At 45.5% G+C, this 23,426-nt stretch overlaps 1 protein-coding gene across 2 annotated transcripts in view; it reads right to left on the bottom strand.

Annotated features, from left to right (window-relative positions):
• The window catches only part of LOC110495101 (glutamate receptor ionotropic, NMDA 2B), a 110,745-nt gene that overhangs the window by 38,273 nt on the left and 49,046 nt on the right, over positions 1–23,426 (bottom strand). For both annotated transcript variants that reach the window (XM_036949373.2, XM_090204513.1), the window contains 3 exons: positions 18,133–18,276; positions 15,988–16,258; positions 15,407–15,599 (listed from right to left, as the gene is read on the bottom strand). In XM_036949373.2, coding sequence (XP_036805268.2) covers positions 15,407–15,599; positions 15,988–16,258; positions 18,133–18,276 — 608 coding nt within the window. The remainder of the gene's footprint in view (positions 1–15,406; positions 15,600–15,987; positions 16,259–18,132; positions 18,277–23,426) is intronic.

Below are 23,426 nucleotides of genomic sequence, written 5' to 3'. Positions count from 1 at the left end.
TATTCTAAACAAACATTAATCATCTAATAGTCAAATCATGGTTCTACCCTTTTTGGCAATTTTCTGGTGTTTTGTGTTGGAAAATTGAGCGGAATGGGCATTAACCGTTTACCTATAGATGAACAGGCTAGAAATGTTCAACACTCTCTATTATTTTGTGAAGCTTGCATTCAGTTGCCACTCCCTGATGCACATAACAAGCTTCCATTTCACATCACAAGGGGATTTATGGCTGATTTCAAATTAAATCGTCAACCCTGTTACGGTCAACCCTGTTACGGTAAACCCTGTTACGGTCAACCCTGTTACGGTAAACCCTGTTACGGTCAACACTGTTACGGTCAACACTGTTACGGTAAACCCTGTTACGGTCAACCCTGTTACGGTCAACCCTGTTACGGTAAACCCTGTCACGGTCATCCCTGTTACGGTAAACCCTGTTACGGTAAACCCTGTTACGGTAAACCCTGTTACGGTCAACCCTGTTACGGTCAACCCTGTCACGGTCAACCCTGTCACGGTCAACCCTGTTACGGTAAACCCTGTTACGGTCAACCCTGTTACGGTCAACCCTGTTACGGTAAACCCTGTTACGGTCAACCCTGTTACGGTCAACCCTGTTACGGTAAACCCTGTTACGGTCAACCCTGTTACGGTCAACCCTGTCACGGTCAACCCTGTTACGGTCAACCCTGTTACGGTCAACCCTGTTACGGTCAACCCTGTCACGGTCAACCCTGTTACGGTCAACCCTGTTACGGTAAACCCTGTTACGGTCAACCCTGTTACGGTAAACCCTGTTACGGTCAACCCTGACACGGTCAACCCTGTTACGGTCAACCCTGTTACGGTAAACCCTGTTACGGTAAACCCTGTTACGGTCAACCCTGTCACGGTCAACCCTGTTACGGTCAACCCTGTTACGGTCAACCCTGTTACGGTAAACCCTGTTACGGTCAACCTTGTTACGGTCAACCCTGTTACGGTAAACCCTGTTACGGTCAACCCTGTTACGGTCAACCCTGTTACGGTCAACCCTGTTACGGTCAACCCTGTTACGGTAAACCCTGTTACGGTCAACCCTGTTACGGTCAACCCTGTTACGGTCAACCCTGTTACGGTAAACCCTGTTACGGTCAACCCTGTTACGGTCAACCCTGTTACGGTAAACCCTGTTACGGTCAACCCTGTTACGGTCAACCCTGTTACGGTCAACCCTGTTACGGTAAACCCTGTTACGGTAAACCCTGTTACGGTCAACCCTGTTACGGTCAACCCTGTTACGGTCAACCCTGTTACGGTAAACCCTGTTACGGTCAACCCTGTTACGGTCAACCCTGTTACGGTCAACCCTGTTACGGTCAACCCTGTTACGGTCAACCCTGTTACGATAAACCCTGTTACGGTCAACCCTGTTACGGTAAACCCTGTTACGGTCAACCCTGTTACGGTAAACCCTGTTACGGTCAACCCTGTTACGATAAACCCTGTTACGGTAAACCCTGTTACGGTCAACCCTGTTACGATAAACCCTGTTATGGTCAACCCTGTTACGGTCAACCCTGTTACGGTCAACCCTGTTACGATAAACCCTGTTACGGTAAACCCTGTTACGGTCAACCCTGTTACGGTCAACCCTGTTACGGTCAACCCTGTTACGATAAACCCTGTTACGGTCAACCCTGTTACGGTAAACCCTGTTACGGTCAACCCTGTTACGGTAAACCCTGTTACGGTCAACCCTGTTACGATAAACCCTGTTACGGTAAACCCTGTTACGGTCAACCCTGTTACGATAAACCCTGTTACGGTAAACCCTGTTACGGTCAACCCTGTTACGATAAACCCTGTTACGATAAACCCTGTTACGGTCAACCCTGTTACGGTCATTTTCTTTTATTTGAACATGTGCTCTTTATGTTAAAATGATGTGAAATCAAATGTTTTTTGGGGACTACGTTAAACTTCTCAAAAGGCAACGAATTGGTGGAATGACCCAACCGCATATTTTCGGGTCTAAATCAACTGCAAACCCTAATGTACACAGTGGAAATGAGAACATGGTTGCAGAAACACACACAAATGCACAGAAGACATGAAGGCTTTGAATTTGAGAACCTGAGTTATTTATATGTTAATGTTCCTGAGGTTGCTTGGTCAGTTTTTGTGGACCTGTATTTAACTAGGCAAGTCAGTTAACAACAAGTTAAGCTACCGTAGCACAGCTCATCCACTTTGAGAGTCTGTAACACACACTTCTGACAGAGAGAGAGAGAGAAAAGAGAGAGAGAGAGAGAGAGAGAGAGAGAGAGAGAGAGAGAGAGAAAGAAGAGAGAGTAGAAAGAGTAGAGAGAAAGAGGGGGAGAGTAGAGCGAGCGAGAGAGAGAGAAGAGAGAGTAGAGTTGAGTAGAGCGAGAGAGTAGAGGGAGAGAGAAAAGAGAGAGAGGAGAGAGAGAGTAGAGGAGAGAGTAGTGAGGGAGAATAGAGAGAGAGAGAGCGCGAAGAGAGAGAGAAAGAGGAGAGTAGAGAGAGAGGAGAGTAGAGAGTAGTAAGAATGGGAAGAGGGAATAGAAATACAGTGTAGAGAAAGCGGGAGAGAGAGAGTAGAGAGTAGAGAGTAGAGAGAGAGAGTCATAATGTATAAAGTGCTTGTGTGAATAAGTATCAGTATGTACTATGTGTGTCGACAAGTGCGTGCCACTGCCAGATAAACTCAACTCATTCTCCCCCACCCGTGACCTGCCACCCTCGCCCTTCTCTCTCTCTCTCTCTCTCTTTTGATCGCTCTCCTTTCTGGTGTGTTGGTTGCTGCAGATACGGCCGCCGTCTCCATGGCAATGCTCTGCCAGCCTCCGAAACAATTCTAGTCCAGGAAATAAATACATACTCTATAAATGAGACAGAGAGAGAGAGAGGGAGGGCAGCAACGTGCGGAGTTAAATGTGTGCTTAATGAGATTCCTGAGACAGCTAACTGGCAGTAACAGAGAGAGAGGGAGGGCACCAGATCATTTCAACAATGAGGGGAAAGAACAATGGACAGATGATGATGAAGATGACAAAGCGAGATCTGTCTGTCCTACTACACCTTGTCACTACGCAGTATGTATTTGACTGAATCTAACACGCCTTCGAAGCGCTGTACGCATCCAATACAGAGCGTCCCTGAAAATGTCTGCCACGTAAAGTGTAGTACTGTGCTACTGTAAAGCGCATGCAACATGGGATTAGCAGTAGGTGCCTAACATTAGAATTTCAATTAGGAAACCAAAAAATGCAACGCCACTAAAAAGGAACACCCACTTGTTGCCACCCATGTTAACCAAGTGCAGGTGCAGGTGTGTGTGGAGTGTGGCGCTCTACTGAACTGTGCTGACTGAGACGTGTGTCAGTCACCACGGGTGACATGTATGATTGTTAACAGAAGCCCCAACAGAGGAAGACTCCCCGTCATATGTAATGTGTTGCCATGGCACCCAACAACCACAGCGATTTTCAAGCAATCTGCTGCGTTGCCATGAGAACAGTCATCTCAACCGAGAGAGTGGGGGATGACAGAGAAAGAGAGATAAGAGAGAGAGACAGAAAGGGAGAACGAAAGAGTGAGATAGGGGGCATCTTTTCTTTTTTTACCTAGTCTACCACCCAAGCCGTTCCAGACGCACCATCGAGAGCATCCTGTCGGGCTGTATCACCGCCTGGCACGGCAACTGCACCGCCCACAACCGCAAGGCTCTCCAGAGGGTGGTGCGGTCTGCACAACGCATCACCGGGGGCAAACTACCTGCCCTCCAGGACACCTACACCACCCGATGTCACAGGATGGCCAAAAAGATCATCAAGGACAACAACCAACCGAGCCACTGCCTGTTCACCCTTGCTACCATCCAGAAGGAGAGGTCAGTACAGGTGCATCAAAGCTGGGACCGAGAGACTGAAACACAGCTTCAATCTCAAGGCCATCTGACTGTTAAACAGCCATCACTAACACAGAGGCTGCTGCCTACCTCCAGACTTGAAATCATTGGCCACTTTAATAAATGGATCATTAGTCACTTTAATAATGCCACCTTAATAATGTTTTCATATTTGCATTACTCATCTCATATGTATATACTGTATTTTACACCATCTATTGCATCTTGTCTATGCTGCTCTGTCGTTGCTCATCCATATATTTATATGTATATATTCTTATTTCATTCCTTTACTTAGATTTGTGTGTATTAGGTAGTTGTTGTGGAATTGTTAGATTACTTGTTGGTTATTACTGCACTGTCGGAACTAGAAGCACAAGCATTTCACTACACTCGCAATAACATCTGCTAACCATGTGTATGTGACCAATACAATTTGAACTCCTCTCTTTCTGTCTCTCAATTCTTTCGACAGTCTCACTGACGAGGAGCAGAGTAGAGACACTTGAGTCTATATCAATGGTTCCATCCAGCCCTACATTAAATGGAGAGATAAATATATTGATGCAAGCTGGGAATATAACTGTACCAGGCAGTGCCATTTGTCATTTTGTAGCCGTGCAGTATTGATGTAGCTGTTATGCGTCATGTGATGTGTCCCCATGTCTGAATTCCCCCAAGACTAAGACAAACAAAGACACAATCGACTGGAGCGAACAAAACCTAATGCTTCATCATTGAAATACAGTACGCAGCCGCTAGCATTATGCCTTCTCGCTTACCAACTGTTCAACTAAAAAATACTGAGAGGGAGAGAGAGACAGAGACAGAGAGAGAAAGAGAAAGAGAGAGAGAGATAGAGAGAGAAAGAGACACAGAGAGAGAGAGAGAGAGAGACAGAGAGAGACAGAGAGAGAGACAGAGAGAGACAGAGAGACAGAGAGAGAGAGAGAGAGAGACAGAGAGAGAGAGAGAGAGAGAGAGAGAGAGAGACAGAGAGAGAGAGAGAGAGAGACAGACAGAGAGAGAGAGACAGCGAGAGAGAGACAGAGAGAGAGAGAGAGAGAGAGAGAGAGACAGAGAGAGAGACAGAGAGAGAGAGAGAGACAGTGAGAGAGAGACAGAGAGAGAGACAGAGAGAGAGACAGAAAGAGAGAGACAGAGAGAGAGACAGAGAGAGAGACAGAGAGAGAGAGAGAGAGAGAGAGACAGAGAGAGAGAGAGACAGACACAGAGAGAGAGAGAGAGACAGAGAGAGAGAGAGAGAGAGAGAGAGAGACAGCGAGAGAGAGACATAGAGAGAGACAGAGAGAGAGAGAGAGAAAGAAGAGAGAGAGAGAGACAGAGACAGAGAGAGAGAGACACACAGAGAGAGAGAGAGAGACAGAGAGAGAGACAGTGAGAGAGAGACAGAGAGAGAGACAGAGAGAGAGACACAGAGAGATAGAGAGACAGAGAGAGAGACAGCGAGAGAGAGACAGCGAGAGAGAGACAGAGAGAGAGACAGAGAGAGAGACAGAAAGAGAGAGACAGAGAGAGACAGAGAGATAGAGAGAGAGACAGAGAGAGGTAAAGTTATTCTGCGACTAAGGAAATAAACACGTAGGATTTTCTAGCCTATACAGTAACTCAGACAGACTGACAATATCTGATCAGTATCACACTCTGAAAGCGTCTCTGTGAAGCAGCCAAAACGTGTCTGCTTTAAAGTGAGCCCACAACTTGTTCACACGATCCGGTGGTGTGGAGAGTCGCGCTGTGAGAGTCTCCATCCCAAATAGCACAATCTTCCCATAGGCCTCTGGTCTAAAGTAGTGCCCTATATAGAGAACAGAGTACCATTTGGGGCGCAGACAAAGGATTGACGGACAGACATGTCATTCCTGGGTAGCCGAGTGGATTTGGAGGAAGACTCTCTTGCCTACCAAACGGCATCCTATTCCCTACATACAGTAGTGCACTACATTTGACCAGGGCTCTGGTCAGATGTCAAATGAATAGGGTGCCATTTGGGACACTTTGTGAGACGGGGCTTATCATAACCGCCCCGGACAGCAAAAGACTCTTCCTTCAGGTTGTATGGGGAGACACTACTCTCTCATGTTTTACAGGTTGGTATCTTCCTATCAAGGGGATAGTAATACTGTAGCTTCAGCTGGGTCGTGGTCAGTAGTAGGGCACGCAGTAGAGAAACGTTTTGCAACAGAACACAAACGTTTTCTTTATAGGAAATGTTTCAGTAGTACCTCCTCGTTTCACTCCATTATCTTCCTAATGAACACAACCCATAGTACCTGAAGCTATTTGTGAGGCTTCAAGGAACTGGCTAAGGTACTGAAAAACTCCACGCGGCTATTTGTCAACATGTCCACTTGAATGATGAACAACATCACACAATGTGTGGACATGCAGCGTTATCAAGATGCGTCCCCTACTCGCGTATTAGATATTGTGAACAATGACGTATTCTAAATGAATTGCCTCACACAAACAGCATATTGTCAACATGCCAAGGCTATGTATCTGTGAGCATTGATCCGACAGACTGAGCATTTCAATAATTAAGGGACTGTGTGGACTACCGATTGGTTGTTCCAATGGTTTGTGGTATATGAATGAGTCATTAATAAGAGAGACACAGAGAGACATGAATTCATGTTTATATACTGTATGAATGATACTTTGCGTCTATATAGTAAATATAGACTAATTGTTTGGAGAAGGAGAGAGTGCAGAAAGGGGGAGAGAGAGAAGTTGTGAGAGACCGAGACAGAGAGAGGGAAACAGAAAGAGGTTATGAGAGAGGCAGAGAGAGAGAGACAGAGCGACAGAGAGAGGTTATGAGAGAGGCAGCAAGAGAGAGAAATATAGCGACAGAGAGAGAGCGAGAGACATATGTTTCCCATGCCAATAAAGCCCTTTGAATTGAACTGAATTGAGAGAGACGGAGAGAGAAAGACAGAGAGAGAAACAAAGACAGAGTAGCCGTGTGTAGTAGAGTTGAAAGATAGGAGATAACTAGTCTGATAGGGAGAGTTTCAGGGAAGAGGAGGTGCTGGCGGCTGCTTTCCACACACACAATGCTTTCTAGAGGGAGAGAGAGGAGTGGAATGGAGGGCCTTCCGATTCAACTTCAGCTAATTCAAAGAGCTTTTTGGCAGGAATGGACTGCATCAGAGCAGAGGAGTGAATGGTGCTGATAATGAGAAGCAGAAAGAAAGGGGGAGGAAACGAGAGTGAATGAGAGAGAAAGAGAGATTGCAAAGTGAGAACGAGGTAGAGGAAACGGACAAAGAGAGAGACTGAAAAGGTGATAAAGGGGAACATAAAAGAGTGAAAATTAAAAAGGAAAGATAGAAACCACAAAAGCGAAACCACAAAAGCGAGAGACAGAAAGATAGGGATGGGTTCTCTCATCCAGTTCTATAGGGTTCTGTCAAAAGGAGAGGACATTTGAACTCAATAGCCCAAAAGCACAATGAAATAGTCCACTAAATACATCTCTACCCCAATAAAAAGGACAATGATTTATTAGCCAACAAAATTATGGCTGTATTCTCTCATTATATACCTCCACTCAGCCCTGAGATGAGATTGGTTGGTTAGGGTGGAAACACCACAGCCGCCTTCAATGGCAGGGTCCCAGGTGTGTGTGTGTGTGTGTGTGTGTGTGTGTGTGGCAGGCATTTAGAGCTTCTATGATGTAGTCTTTACCTGAATCAGCCTGAGGTAAAACCACTTTATCGGTGAAATAGGATGAGAAAAACATGCCAGACGTACTACACGCATGAGCGACCTGCAGGAGTGTTAGACCACCGTGGGCACCGCATACTTTACAGTAGAGTGTAGTACAGAGATGTGTGTGTTGTGTTTTGTGTGTGTGTGTGTGTGTGTGTGTGTGTGTGTGTGTGTGTGTAGAGCACAGGAATAGAAACACAATATCTAGATACTAAGGTTGTCACGCCTGCTCCCGCTCCCCCTCCCTGGTGCTCGAGGGCACCAGGCTACCCTTCTTTACACGCACCAGTCACCATCATTGCGCGCAGCAGCGCTCATTGGACTCACCTGGACTCCTTCAGGTTGTTGATTACCCCCTGTATATCTGTCTGTTCCTCGGTGGTGTTCCCTGTGTCTGCATCTATTGTTGTTATGTGTTCCTGTCCAGACGCTGTTCCTGTTCTGTTTCATGTCCGTCAGTTACTAAACCTTCACTCCCTGTACCTGCTTCTCATCCTGCGTCGATCCTTACAGAACGTGGACACCATTACAAGAAGCATCAGGGAGTTTTTTAGGGTTTGATTTTGTTGGTGACGTTGGACCCGGGGGCCGTCGCCGATGGAACCTGGGGATGCCTCGGCCGGCTCATGAGTTTTCTTGTTTTGTTGGTGACGTCAGGCTTGGATTCCGCCGCTGATGGAACCTGGGGTGCCTAAGCTGGCTCTTCGGGCTGTCATGCCCAAGCTGGCTCTTCGGGCTGTCACGCCCAAGCTGGCTCTTCGGGCTGTCACGCCCAAGCTGGCTCTTCGGGCTGTCACGCCCAAGCTGGCTCGAGAGGTTTCCTTGCCACGGTTGGCTTGGCAGGTTCCCATCCCACGTCATGCTTCAGATGGCCCATAGGGCTTCTACACCGCAGCGGGATTGTCAGGCTGTTACGCCTCAGCCGGCCCATCCAGCTCGCCCGGGTGGGACGCTGGCGCCCCTAGAGAGGGGGGGGTTCTATCACGCCTGCTCCCGCTCCCCCTCCCTGGCGCTCGAGGGCACCAGGCTACCCTTCTTTACACGCACTAGTCACCATCATTACGCGCAGCAGCGCTCATTGGACTCACCTGGACTCCTTCACTTTGTTGATTGCCCCAGCATATACGTCTGCTCCTCTGTGTTGTTCCCTGTAGTAGCATTGTTTGTCGCGTTGTGTTTATGTCCAGATGGTGTTCTTGTTCAATTGCTTGTCTGTCTATATTAAACCTTCACTCCCTATACCTGCTTCTCATCTCCTGCGTTATACTGTTATTCTGAGTGACCGACGGAAAGGAAACGTACAGTTATGACTATAACTACTGTTCCCTGAAGGAGGGACGAGGTATAACATACTATGGAGAGTCAATGACCAGTCATATTCACCTGAAAAACTGAAATCACATCCAAAGAGCCAATCACACCCAGGGCTTGCATTAATTTCCTCAATTCAGTACTGCTCTTCAGCGAGCCCAAACCCCTTGACAGCGTGGGGGCAAAATACGCTATGCCTAGTTCCCTCCTTCAGGGAACAGTAGTTATATTCATAACTGCACGTTTAATTTCAGTCGGTCACTTGGTATAACATACTATGTGGACATACAATCACACCCGAAGCCGGCTAAGAGTGTACCAAACTAGGATGCCCACGGTAGGCCAAGCACACACAGGTTCCACCGGCTCCAAAAAGGGGTGTTAGAAGCCACCTTTTCCCGAATACTTACCCGAGAAGCCTGAACTGTCAGAGCCTCATGAGGCCTGAGATGTCAGAGCCCCATATAGATCAAATCAAGATCAAATCAAATTGTATTAGTCACATGCGCCAAATAGAACAAGTGTAGACCTTACAGTGAAATGCTTACTTACGAGCCCCTAAACTACATAAAGGACACGAGTGGCATTACCCATATGGTTGATGAGAATCTCCATATTGCAAATGTACGGTCCCTTACAACACGTCCGTGAGTGTTATTAAAATAGGCCGATGACCTCAGGTCGTGCCCCAGGGCTCGGTCTTCCAGAAAGTCATCGAATAAAGTCTCTTGGACATTTAATTTCCGTTTTAGAACATTTTACATTTTTTGTCATTTTTCTGCTGTACTGGAAAATTTCACCAGATAGCGACTGGCTGCTTATTGCAAATGAACAAAACATCACCAAATGGACATGGGCATTTCTCCTAAAAGGAAAAGACTTCGAAGATGAAACTTGGTGAGCACAGGTTTGGCCAAATGGGCTTTTAGCCAAGAAACAAGATAACGTTGAGGCCTCAATGCTTTTTGAGTTGAGGCCCATTTTCTGGGATTAAAGTCCAAAAACGGTAATCCAGAGCTAATTTGACCACTTCACGTCAAAGTACAAAAACCTACACGTGTAAGGAAAAAAAGAATCGCCATTTATCTATCGTAATTTACGAGAAATAATTCAATGTCCGTTTGGTGATGGTTAAAGAAATGTTATTTTTTCAAACAAGTTATAGATCCAGTTGCAATGTGTTCAGACGAATCCGTTAAGGCGGGTTTCAGAGCTCTACGTGAATTCTGTGATTTTCTGAACTCACACACACAGTCAATGGGGAGTAACACAGTGTGAGGCTTACAGACACACAGAGCCTGTGTTACTTTCAGCTTCCTGTGACAACCGGAAGTGCCTTAACTTGGGGTCATAGGGGCTGTTTCGAAGGGTTAAAAAGGTCACATCTTTCCAAAATTTAATGTGTGATGAGGCAACCCTCATGAACTGTAAATCAATAATTACTCCCATCAGATGCCCAATAAACACACACACACACACACACACACACACACACACACACACACACACACACACACACACACACACACACACACACACACACACACACACACACACACAGGATGGAGTAACAGTGTCCAATATACAGTGTCTGTGGGGTCATATTGCACTTCCTAAGGCTTCCACTAGATGTCAACCGTCTTTAGAACCTTGTTTCAGGCTTCTACTGTGAAGTGGGAGAGAATGAGAGCTGATTGAGTCATGGGTCTCCCAGAAGGCCATGTGCACAGTCAGGCACGCGCCTGTGAGAGTTAGCTCCGTTCTCTTTCATTTCTTTATTTTTCTCCCCAATCTTGTGGTATCCAATTGTTTTTTAGTAGCTTGTATCCAATTGTTTTTTAGTATCTTGTCTCATCTCTACAACTCCCGTACGGGCTCGGGAGAGACGAAGGTTGAAAGTCATGCGTTCTCCGATACACAACCCAACCAAGCCGCACTGCTTCTTAACACAGCGCGTATCCAACCCGGAAGAAAGCCGCACCAATGTGTCGGAGGAAACACTGTGCACCTGGCAACCTTGGTTAGCGCGCCCTGCACCCGGCCCGCCACAGGAGTCGCTGGTGCGCGATGAAACAAGGACATCCCTACCGGCCAAGCCCTCCCTAACCCGGACGACGCTAGGCCAATTGTGCGTCGCCCCACGGACCTCCCGGTCGCGGCTGGTTACGACAGAGCCAAAGGAATTCTCCGGTTGAAACATTATTGAAGATTTATGATAAAAACATCCTAAAGATTGATTATATACATTGTTTGACATGTTTCTACGAACTGTAATATAACTTTTTGGACTTTGTCTGGACCTACTGCCTGCGCATTTGGATTACTATACTAAATGCGCAAACAAAAAGGAGGTCTTTGGACATAAATTATGGACTTTATCGAACAAAACTAACATTTATTGTGGAACTGGGATTCCTGGGAGTGCATTCTGATGAAGATAATCAAATGTAAGTGAATATTTCTAATGCTATTTCTGACTTTTGTAGACTCCATAACATGGCGGGTATCTGTAATCTGTATTGTTTGTTTTGGTCTCTGAGCGCTGTACTCAGATTATTCCATGGTGTGCTTTTTCCGTAAAGCTTTTTTGAAATCTTATACAGCGGTTGCATTAAGGAGAAGTATATCTTTAATTCCATGCATAACTGTTGTATTTTCATCAACATTTATGATGAGTATTTCTGTAAATTGACTGTCTTCACTTTCACCGGATGTTTTGGAGGCAAAACATAACAACCCGCCAATGTAAACAGAGATTGTAAACAGAGATGTAAACAATGTAAACAGAGATTGTAAACAGAGATGCAAACAATGTAAACAGAGATGTATTGTGTAACATGAAGTCCTATGAGTTCCATCTGATGAAGATCATCAAAGGTTAGTGATTACTTTTATCTCCATTTCTGCCTTTTGTGACTCCTCTCTTTGGCTGGAAAAATGTCTGTGTTCTTTTGTGACTAGGTACTGAACTAACATAATCGCATGGTATGCTTTTGTCGTAAAGCCTTTTTGAAATCGGACACTGTGGGGGGATTAACAACAAGTTTATCTTTGAAATGGTGTATAATACATGTATGGTTGAGGAATTTTAATTATGATATTTCTGTTGTTTGAATTTGGCGCCCTGCACTTTCACTGGATGTTGGTCAGGTGGGACGTTAGCGTCCCACGAACCCTAGAGAGGTTAAGTTGATAGTGCACAGTGAGTTTTGTGGCTGTAGAAGGTTCTCAAGCCGAGAAACAGCTTTGTCTATTTGCAATGACTTAAATTAATTTTGAACGTTGAGACAATGATAACATTTAGAAAAGTCCCAGAATCACAGGACTAGGTGCATTGAAACCGCCTCTGCCCATAGAGACGGACCCTAAAGTTTCTGTCCGATAGCGCTTTCAGGGATCCAGTAGCAACACCCCCCCCAAAAAAGTGAATTTTCAGCACTAATTAAGGTCGCTGCTCAGGCTCTGAATGACAGCTGGTGCTCTCATGCATGTTTCAGTGTTATTTGCCTCGTGTTATGTGGCAGGGCCTGCAAACCATTACAGACTACAAAGGGAAGCACAGCCGAGAGCTGCCCAGTGACACGAGCCTACCGGACGAGCTAAACTACTTCTGTGCTTCCCTTTGTAGTCTGTAATGGTTTGCAGGCCCTGCCACATCCGACGCGCGTCAGAGCCGGTGTAGTACAACTCCATCTTAGTCTTTATTGACGCTTTGCCTGTTGCACTTATTTTCCACCATCATTTGCAAATAAATTCATAAAAAATCCTACAATGTGATTTTCTGGATTTTTTTTCTCAATTTGTCTGTCATAGTTGAAGTGTACCTTTGATGAAAATTACAAGCCTCTCTCATCTTTTTAAGTGGGAGAACTTGCACAATTGGTGGCTGACTAAATACTTTTTTGCTCCACTGAATACTTCCAATGTGAAAAAGGCCCTGCTCAAAAGGTTATTGCAAGAACATCAAAATGTCCACCAAAGAGCTTTGAAAAGGAGAAACTCCTGTAACCAGACCAACCCTCAAACGTACGCCACTTATATGTATACAACCCTCTCGTAGAGTGTGTGACGCGCCAACTGTACAGTCGTAATCACGTTCAAGGCTAAACCCCTAGCCGTCAAATTCAACCTTTCAAGGGCCAAACCCACTGATCCCATACATGTGAATCAGATGCATTGGAGGAAACGCATAGCTCAGGGTACGAGGCCACTGATACGCCAAAGCATCCGTTCCCAAAGGAGCGCCCAGATCCCTCATTGAGAAGAACGGACAACAATGTGCATTTTCTTGCGATGTTTAAGATCTACATTGGCCATGCTGATCCGGGCCCATATCTGGGGAACCACCGAGGGGTGCAGTCTCCACTTTGTAGAGATAGGACCCCCCCCCTGTATGCGTAAGATAAAATTACACACTTCCTCCCCTCCCCCACATCTACACACATACACACTTCTTCTCATCCCACACCTCTCCCCTCTCTCTGCCTCCCTAGCCATACACACCAATAAGCCCCATAGCAGCTCATCATCCAAAACCACTTCCAGCACATTTTCTCATTACACAAGACCTCCTGTTCTGTCCTCTTCTCAGTGGCAGGGAGGGAGTAACACGAGAGAACCCTCCAGTCAGAGGCTATATCCCCATGAGGTCAACCTGCCCCCCAAAACAAGCAGAGAATGTGATGCACAGGCACGCACGCGCTCACATGCACACACATACAGACACAGACATACACACAGACATAGACACAACACCACACTTCCTCCCCAAACAGAGAGTGTGAGTCACTGAGCCCCCCCTGCTGTAGTCCATCACTGTCTGACAGCATGGCATGCAAATCTAGCATTACACTATCTATCCTCCGGTGGCATGGATCCACCACGTTCCCGAGTCACGCACATAGGGTCTACAGGGCATAATGTCTGTTACTGGGGGGTTGGGGGGGTTGAGGGGGTGGTGGGGGCAGGTTTTCCAGGAGTTAGGGGAGGCATTAGGGTCACCATCACCTCTCATTCTGTACCTCCGCTCAGCCCTGAGATGAAGGAATGAGGTTGGTTAGTTAGGGTAGAAACACCCCAGGGTCCCAGGTGTGTGTGTGTGTGTGTGTGTGTGTGTGTGTGTGTGTGTGTGTGTGTGTGTGTGTGTGTGTGTGTGTGTGTGTGTGTGTGTGTGTGTGTGTGTGTGTGTGTGTGTGTGTGTGTGTGTGTGTGTGTGTGTGTGTGTTTTGACAAGGGTCCCAGGTGTACTCCAGGAGGAAGATTGAATGCCAGGCCCTAACTACCAACTCTGGGTCTCAGTGACAGAGAAGGAACTCCGTTGGGGATTGAAATATTCATGGGTTTGTGTTTGTGTTATTTTATTCCTGTTGTTTGGAAGTTGCGATGAGGGACGTGTACGCATAACTGCATCTGATAAGAAAACAAATAAACATCCCAAAAATGTTGTACTTTCACCCAGGTTGCTTATCTCACACACACACACACACACACACACACACACACACACACACACACACACAATAACAACAACCCACATATTCCAATCCACAATCCAAACCAACCACAAAAAATACAACTATATTTATTTTTAGAAAAGGAACGTGGAGGATTGAGAGGGGAAAGGCATTTGTACAAGTATATATTGTCTAATAAGAGCAGCATTAATAATCCCCAACCCGTATTAGACTGCACATGAAACTCAATCAGTACCCCAATAACAGTGCTAGAGGAAGGGAGTTTAACACACACTCACACACACACACACACACACACACACACACACACACACACACACACACACACACACACCTCCTAACCTCCTACTGTTCTTTGGACCTCTTTTAATTTAATCCGTTTGTCCCCAAGCATTCAATTAGTCACATAATCTATGAACAATGCAGGCACTAAAAGCAAAGCCCTATGAAGCTAAATGGAGATTAATTATTCATGTACTGAGTGTACTGTAATGTTCTGTACTGTAATGCGTCAGATAACAAAACAAGTAAATGAAGAAAGAAAAATATGTTTTCTTTCATGATTATTGTGGTTAATGGTAAAATAAGACGAAGGCTGTTGTAAAAGACTGTACATGTCCACCTCTTCAGGTTCTGCTGGGATGACTAAACAGAGGACAATGTTCCTCAAAGGTCTGTGTGTGTGTGTGTGCGAGTTTGTGTATGTGTGTGAGAGTGTGTACGTGCATGGGTATTGTATGTGTGTCTAGGTGTGTGTGTACTATAAGGAAAAGGCTATATGGACACTCCAGACAGACAAACGGATATTTCATTTCAGAATTGGCTAACATTTGGTTAGGGTCAGGGTTAAGGGTTAAGGTAAGTGTCCGTTTTAGATGATGGTTAGTCGTTTTGCAGGTCAGTAGCGCCCTTATAGTCTCTACCATACTACACCCTATGTTTCTACCCCCACATCTAGGGCACTCACTTGAGCACTTCATTGGAGTTGCTTTGTTTGGAGCCCTTCTTGTTAGGGGTCTCGTTGCAGCCTGACTTGAGCAGCGTGTGTTGCCCCCGGTCCAGCATCATGGTGGAGGTCGCCATGGCGATGACAGCCACTGCATCCCGCACCCGAGCTTCCAAACTGTAGTCCCATTCGTCATACGACACCGAAATAAGCCCTGAGAGAAGGAGAGAGAGAGAGAGAGAGAGAGAGGGGGAAAAGGAGAGAGGGAAAACGAGAAGAAAATGGGGGGGTAGGGGAAGACGTGGAAGGATGAGGGGTGAAAAGGTGGGAGGTGGAGAGAGAGGTTAAGAGAGCCATCTCAAATAACAGAGGTGCCACATGAATTAAAAACTTGTTTGTAATCCCAAAATCCAACACCCTTTACAGCTGAGCTCACCCAGAGTAGGATTAAGTTTCCCAGAGATGCTGATCTAAGATCAGTTTAGTATTTTCCGTTTTTAAAAGGTTTAAAAGCTGGGGGGAATAAACTGCTCCTGGATTAGTATGCACCTTAACCTTTTACCCTTCTCCTGACCCCCATTCTAACCCCATCCATTAACTACCTGTGGGAAACACGGCGGGGACATTATCGGCGTCGCCGGCCACTAGCGACGGCACAATCCAGGTGTACCCGTATCCCGTCAGTCCCACAGAGTTTGCCACCTCAAAGATGGTGTAGGCCTCCTCCTTGGTGCAGTAAAGCAGGTAGACAGGGCTCTGCAGCTTCTTCATCTGGTTCTGGATCTTAGCGTCTCCGTCATCCACAGACATGTCCAACAGGAGGACTTCTTCTAGCTCCCAGCCCACAAAACTGTTCTCTATGGTGCTCCGGATCTATGGTGGGGGGAGAGGAGAGAGGGAGGAGAAGGAAGAAGAGAGGAGGAGGTAGAAGAGTGAGGGAGGATGAGGAAAAGAAGAGGAGGGAGGGAGGGAGGGAGGGAGGGAGGGAGGGAGGGAGGGAGGGAGGGAGGGAGGGGGAGAAGGAGGAGGAAGACGAGGAAAGAAAAGTATTGACGTTCTGTTCCAATATCCACACAAGAAACACCACTTGAAAAGTAAACAGTTTGTTTGTCTGTCTGGCAGTCTTCTGGCTCCTCTCTTGGGTTTAGCTGTGCAGGTGTAAGACTAGTAGTGTGCCAGCTCAGCTCTAGAGTTGTACTTGAGCTTTAAGGTTTGGCGTGGGGCATCTCTCATAGGGGTTTCATAGGAACAACAGGTTGGGTGAGGGGCATCTCTCATAGGGGTTTCAAAGGAACAACAGGTTGGGTGTGGGGCATCTCTCATAGGGGTTTCATAGGAACAACAGGTTGGGTGTGGGGCATCTCTCATAGGGGTTTCATAGGAAGAATAGGTTGGGTGTGGGGCATCTCTCATAGGGGTTTCATAGGAACAACGATGAATAAGATATAGAAACAGGAGAAAATGGATGCCATTTTTAAAATACTTTGCTTGGAGTGCCAGAAAGTATGTGGACATCCGCTCGTCGAACATCTCATTCCAAAATCATGGGCATTAATATGGAGTTGCTCCCCCCTTTGCTGCTATAACAGCCTCCACTCTGCTAGGAAGGCTTTCCACTAGATATTGGAACATTGCTGCGGGGACTTGCTTCCATTCTGGCACAAGAGCATTAATGAGGTCGGGCACTGATGTTGGGCGATTAAGCCTTGCTCGCAGTCGGTGTTCCAATTCATTCCGAAGGTTTTTGGTGGGGTTGAGGTCAGGGCTCTGCGCAGGCCAGTCAAGTTCTTCCACACCGATCTCGAAAATACATTTCTGTATGGATCTCGCTTTGTGCACAGGGCATTGTCATGCTGAAACTGGAAAGCGCCGTCTCCAAACTGTTGCCACAAATTTGGAAGCACAGAATCGTCTAGACTGTCATTGAATGCTGTAGCGTTAAGATTTCTCTTCACTGGAACTAAGGAGCCCAAAACATGAAAAACAGCCCCAGAACATTATTCCTCCTCCACCAAACTTTACAGTTGGCATTATACATTCAGGCAGGTAGCGTTCTCCTGGCATCTGCCAAATCCAGATTCATCCGTCGGACTGCCAGATGGTGAAGCGTGATTCATCACTGCAGAGAAAGCATTTCCACTGCTCCAGAGTCCAATGGCGGCGAGCTTTACACCACTCCAGCCGATGCTTTGCATTGCACATAGTGATCTTAGGCTTGTGTGCGGCTGCTCGGCCATGGAAACTAATTTCATGAAGCTCACAACGAACACTTCTTGTGCTGACGTTGCTTCCAGAGGCATTTTGGAACTCAGTAGTGAGTGTTGCGGAGGACAGACGATTTTTACGCGCTACTCGCTTCAGCTCTCGCCGGTCCCATTCTGTGAGCTTGTGTGGCCTACCACTTCGCAGCTGAGCCGTTGTTGCTCCTAGACGTTTCCACATCACAATAACAGCACTAGCAGGGCAGAAATTTGATGAACTGCCTTGTTGGAAAGGTGGCATCCTATGACAGTGCCATGTTAAAAGTCACTGAGCTCTTCAGTAAAGCCATTCTACTGCCAATGTTTGTCAATGTTTGTCAATGGAGATTGGAATGATGTGTGCTCTATGTTATACACCTGTCAGTATTGGGTGTGGCTGAAATCGTCAAATCCACAAATTTGTAGGGGTGTCCACATACTTTTGTATACATAGTGTATTTGAACTAATTTCCAATAGTGTTTGAACCCAGGTCTGGTCTGCCTCACTTTGTTGACAAAGTCCTGGTATCCGGGGTAGTAGGTGGTGACGATGGAGAAGATGTACCAGTCGTATTCCTCCATGATCTTCAGCATGATGGAGGCCTGCTGCTCTATGGACGGGCCAAACTGGAAGAACATGGAGTGGTCGTCCTGCAAACACGGGGAAGAGAGAGAAGAGCGAGAGGGAAGATAGAAGAACGGGACGTCAGGTCAACGGTCAAACGGAAATGAGATGTAAAGGAGGATAGTACACGTACAGCACATGGGGCGGCCACACACACAAACAACATCTGGAGACTCAAGGGAGGTCCAGGGGGCGATGTTGTTCAGTCACCCATGAGGACGTGATGGTTGAGATGCATTATTTTTGGAACTAAGGGACATCAGAGGAACTGTATGAAAAGCTCACGCCCTGCATCAGCTGAACGTCAGGGGTCTATTTGTGTCCATGAGTTTGTCAGTGGGGGAGTGTGTGTACGATTACTAGTGAGTGAGTGTGAGCGAGATTGTGAGTGTGCGTGTGTGTGTGTGTGTCCTCACAAGGATAGTAAAACAAGGAAAATTCTGATAAGTGGGGACATCTCACCGGTCACACTAAGGAAAAAGGCTATTTTAGGGTTTAGGGGTTAAGTTTTACGGTTAGGGTTAGGGTTACAATTAGGATCAGGGTTAGAATTAGGGTTAGTGGTTAGGGTTTAAGGTTAGGTTTAGGGGTTAGGGAAAATAGGATTTTGAATGGGAATCAATTGTTTGGTCCCCACAAGGATAGTAAAACAAACATGCCTGTGTGTGTGTGTGTGTGTGTGTGTGTGTGTGTGTGTGTGTGTGTGTGTGTGTGCGTGATGTCTGCGTGAATCTGCTCATATGTACAGTGGGGTTTGAAATGATTGACACAAAGATAAGAAAATATTACTGTATAAAATAAATGATTCAAATACTCAGCTGTACTGTATGCTACACAAATGGAAAAGTATATTATTTTATACTAATACATTTGCTCAGAGAAATAGATGCAGTTTTTCTCAAAAAGGCAGGGGTCAATATTACTGACACCCCTGTTTTCAATACCTCACCTTACAAGGATAATGGCACTAAGCCTTTTCCCAAAATGTTTAATGAGTTGGAGAACACATTGGAAGGGATCTTAGACCATTTCTCTTCCAGGAAGACAATAATACCAAGCATACATAAAAATCCACAAATAAAATGGTTAACTGGCCACATAATCAACTTTTTGCAATAGTTATGTCAGTTTCCAGACTTGAAACCAATTGAAAACATGTGGTTTGATTTGAGAGGACAATCCCATAAAACGCAGACGAAGGATATCAAGGATCTGGAAGGATTCTGTATGGATCCCTCCCAATGTGTTCTCCAACTCATAAAACATTTTAGAAAAAGGCTCAGTTACGTTATCCTCCCAAGGTGAGGTATTTGAAGGTTTTGAAAACAGGGTTGTCAATCATTTTTAACCTTACTTTTTTGAGACAAAAAAAATGATTACTTGTTGAACAAAATCTATTTCTCTGAGCAACTGTATAAGTATAAAATAATGTTTTTTTTAGCATACAATACAGCACAGTATTTTAATTATTCAGTTTTTATAGTAATTTTTTCTAATCTTAATCAAGGGTGTAACGTTGGACCCCACCGTATGTGTACACAGTGAGTGAGTGAGTGAGTGAGTGAGTGAGTGAGTGAGTGAGCGAGCGATACCGTTAGTTTGGGAATGAATATGTGTGACCATACGATATCTGCATGTTCCCGTGTGCAAGCATGGCCTGCCTATGTGACAGCTCTGTGTGTGACTCTGTGTGTATGGGCGTGTCCATAGGTTGTGGCTCCATGTTACTCATGCAGCAGGCTGTGCTGAACTCTCCCTGGCTCAGGTCTACTCGCTCCACTCCACATCAAAGCCCACTTCCCCCCCTGTTACATCTCCCATCTCCCCCACAGGGACAGATATGGCTTGATCCGTTACCTAGCTTCTGCTTTGATGAGGTAATCACATTCCGTGTCAATGGGGGACGGAAGTGTGGAAGTAGAATAGGGGAGGTTGGGGGATTAATCCTGAAGCGTTGACAGTCAGGAGACACTTCACTTGAAATAACCATGTTAAAATAATATGCTCGTGCACAAACGCATCACAGGCGCACCCTTAAACTCTAACCTTTCTATTGAAATCCGTTGCTATTTAGACTACGTTCCATATGTTCTGAGGGTCATATACATTTCTAAGGTGAGTGTTTTTGTATGTATGCTGTGTTTGTCCCTTCCCATAACTTCCTGTCAATCAACCGCAAATCCACGGCAGCCATTGACTCCTCTTGATCCTCCACGTTTCTCAATCTATCCTGAGCCCTAATCTCTCCTCTTCACACCTTTACACACTTCTCTCGCTATTCTCTCTCTGTCCTACATTATTCATCACTGTGCGGATACAGATGTAATTTCGTTTGAAGACTTCTTTCCGCTCTTTTCCTCGATCATTCTATTCTCTCTTTTCATTCTATTTCTCTCTTTTCTCTCTCTCTTTCTCTCTTTTCTCTCTCTCTTTCTCAAATGTCATTCACTTGGATCAGCAGACACCTATTCCATTATTCATAGAATAACAGCTAATCAGTCTAATGTTCTCTTTAATATCCTCATCAATTCACTTGTTTTTTTTTTTCTCCTAATGGAATTACTGTCTGTCAGTGTTTTTTTTTTTTACTCTTCGTGTTTATCTTCTTCACACCAAGTCCTAAAGCTCAATTAGCTCATGTCTGCGAGGTGCCAACCAGTGTCCTGCAGGGCCAGCAGGGTCAAACTCGTCTCGTTCCTGATCAGCGACCAAGTTGCATGTCCTGTCCACTCACATCAGTGTTCACTAGCCCAACTGACTGTGATGTGATGCCCAACACTTGTATGGGCCCTGGTTATAAGTGGTGCACAAAATAGGATAGAGGGTGCCATTATGGATGGAACCTATGAGTGAAGTGAGAGATGCTCAACGGATGAATAAAAGAGAGCAGAGAAAGGACATTTTTCTTCGAGATGGAAAAATACCTATTATTGTAACTCTCTGAAGAGTATTGTTTGAATTTTGACATGCTTTTGTCGGCGTTGTGCTATGCGAGTTTGATTGTTCAGCGCGAAATCACGCGAGTCGACGCGTACATATTATGTGTTGTAGTGGCACCACTTCTGCTGCTACACAGCTGCATGTTGCAGACATTAGCTAAAGGAGGCTAGTAAAGTACAGTAGCTTAAATGACTCACTATCACTATCATCATTATCCCGTTGGTCATAAAGATGACAGCAACCAGCCTCAGTAGATATACAACACTGTAACCTATTGCATCTCCCTGAGGATTTGTAACGTACTGTACTGGGATGAAGCATAATATGTGAGTAACCCGTCTTTAAAATAGTGACTCTAACACCTCAACCACTCCTCACATCAACCACTCTGCAACACATGTATGAATATATGCAGAGTCTAGTATACAGAAAAGTGCAAAAATCGCTTCCTTCTTTACATTATGTCACCCGTTTCTATAAGATGTGCTGGGATGGGGAGCAGTGTTGAGGGCGGCTATTATTTAAACCTATTGAGACTCTGAAGTGTTGTGAGCTTGATTTATATCAGATCGTCACGGTGGCTTCGCCTGGCGTCGGCGGCGGAGCTAGCTGCTTCCTCTGCTGCGTCAATGTGTACTGTGGTGTGTGTGTGTGTGTGTGTGTGTGTGTGTGTGTGTGTGTGTGTGAGCAGTCTAAAGCGGGTCTGAAAGGATTTGGCAACTCATCTCCATGTCATGCCAATGAAAGCCTGTCTCCAATTAGATTTGCAGGGAGAGAACGACATATCAGCCCTCCGCTTAACAAGCCCTGGTGGGAGAGGATTGAGAGAGAGAGAGAGAGAGAGAGAGAGAGAGAGAGAGAGAGAGAGAGAGAGAGAGAGAGATAGGGGTGATGGGAGAGAGAGAGAGAGGGGGTGGCAGTTGGGGCTGAGCGAGAGATAGAGAGGAGTCTCAATTGAGAAAACAGGAAAAACCTAAGAACTCCCAGAGAGAGAGAGTAAGAACAAGAGAAGGATTCACAAACACACACATTCACACATTGAAGTAGCAGCTGCGTTATCGTAGACACATCCTTTCCTTCCTATCCTTCAAACACTGTTTTTCCACTTCACTCCCCTCTTTCAATCCACCTTTTATCCTCTCTCCCCTTCCAACTATCTTTCCTCTATCTGTCTTTCCTCCATCTATCTATCTTTCCTCTGTCTTTCCTTCATCTATCTATCTTCCCTCTGTCTTTCCTCCATCTATCTATCTTCCCTCTGTCTTTCCTCCATCTATCTATCTTTCCTCTGTCTTTCCTCCATCTATCTTCCCTCTGTCTTTCCTCCATCTATCTATCTTTCCTTTGTCTTTCCTCCATCTATATATCTTTCCTCTGTCTTTCCTCCATCTATCTTTCCTCTGTCTTTCCTCTGTCTTTCCTCCATCTATCTATCTTCCCTCTGTATTTCCTCTGTCTTTCCTCCATCTATCTATCTTCCCTCTGTCTTTCCTCCATCTATCTGTCTTTTCTCTATCTTACCTCTGTTTTTCCATATTTTCTCCCCAGCACGTTCATCCTGCTGTCAGTCTCGCTCTGTGGTTTAAGCTCACCATGCTTCATCATCAAATTTCTTCGCTAATCAAATACACACAGAGTTAATTCATCTAACATTCCTTGTTTAATTAGGAATGACCCTATTTTGAAGTCTTTCCTGTTGCGTCGCTTTTTCTTATGCACTTCATTTGAAGTACCCACAGTGTCTTGATTGAATTACTCAGCTATTTTTGGTCCAGGAAATGATTACACAGTTGCTCTCGTTTCATTTGCTGGGCAGCCAATAGACTAAGAATAAGAGCTCTGGAAAATGGGGATGGCAATCATGGGAACTAGATATAGAGTGCGGTAGGACATCGCAACATTTTGTGAGCAGCACAATATGAAATCAAAAAGAACCTCAGCATCTCAAATCTCTGGCTCCTAACTCCGATGTCATTAACAAACTAGCAAAAAGTTTTCGCTCCTGTTGCTTAGCAATTAACCACTCTCACAGTAAGAAGCTGTTAATGTTATGCGTAAATCACAATCAAATCAATGTTTGACAAAAAGTGCAGGTTTTGTACTTTAGTCAACAAACTAGTACATCTTGTGGCTGCCAGGTAGCAGTCTCACAGAAGCTGTTCTGTGGTTCGCTTCAATGAATCCCAAAGAAACCAAGTATGTACAGTAGTGTTTTGCGTATTTTACAGTCCATTAA

This window comes from Oncorhynchus mykiss, chromosome 17 (assembly GCF_057628025.1).
Source record: "Oncorhynchus mykiss isolate SJ-2025 chromosome 17, ASM5762802v1, whole genome shotgun sequence".
Lineage (NCBI taxonomy): Eukaryota > Metazoa > Chordata > Actinopteri > Salmoniformes > Salmonidae > Oncorhynchus > Oncorhynchus mykiss.
The sequence above is the reverse complement of the archived record's forward strand: the minus strand, read 5'-3'. Positions and strand labels throughout refer to the sequence as shown.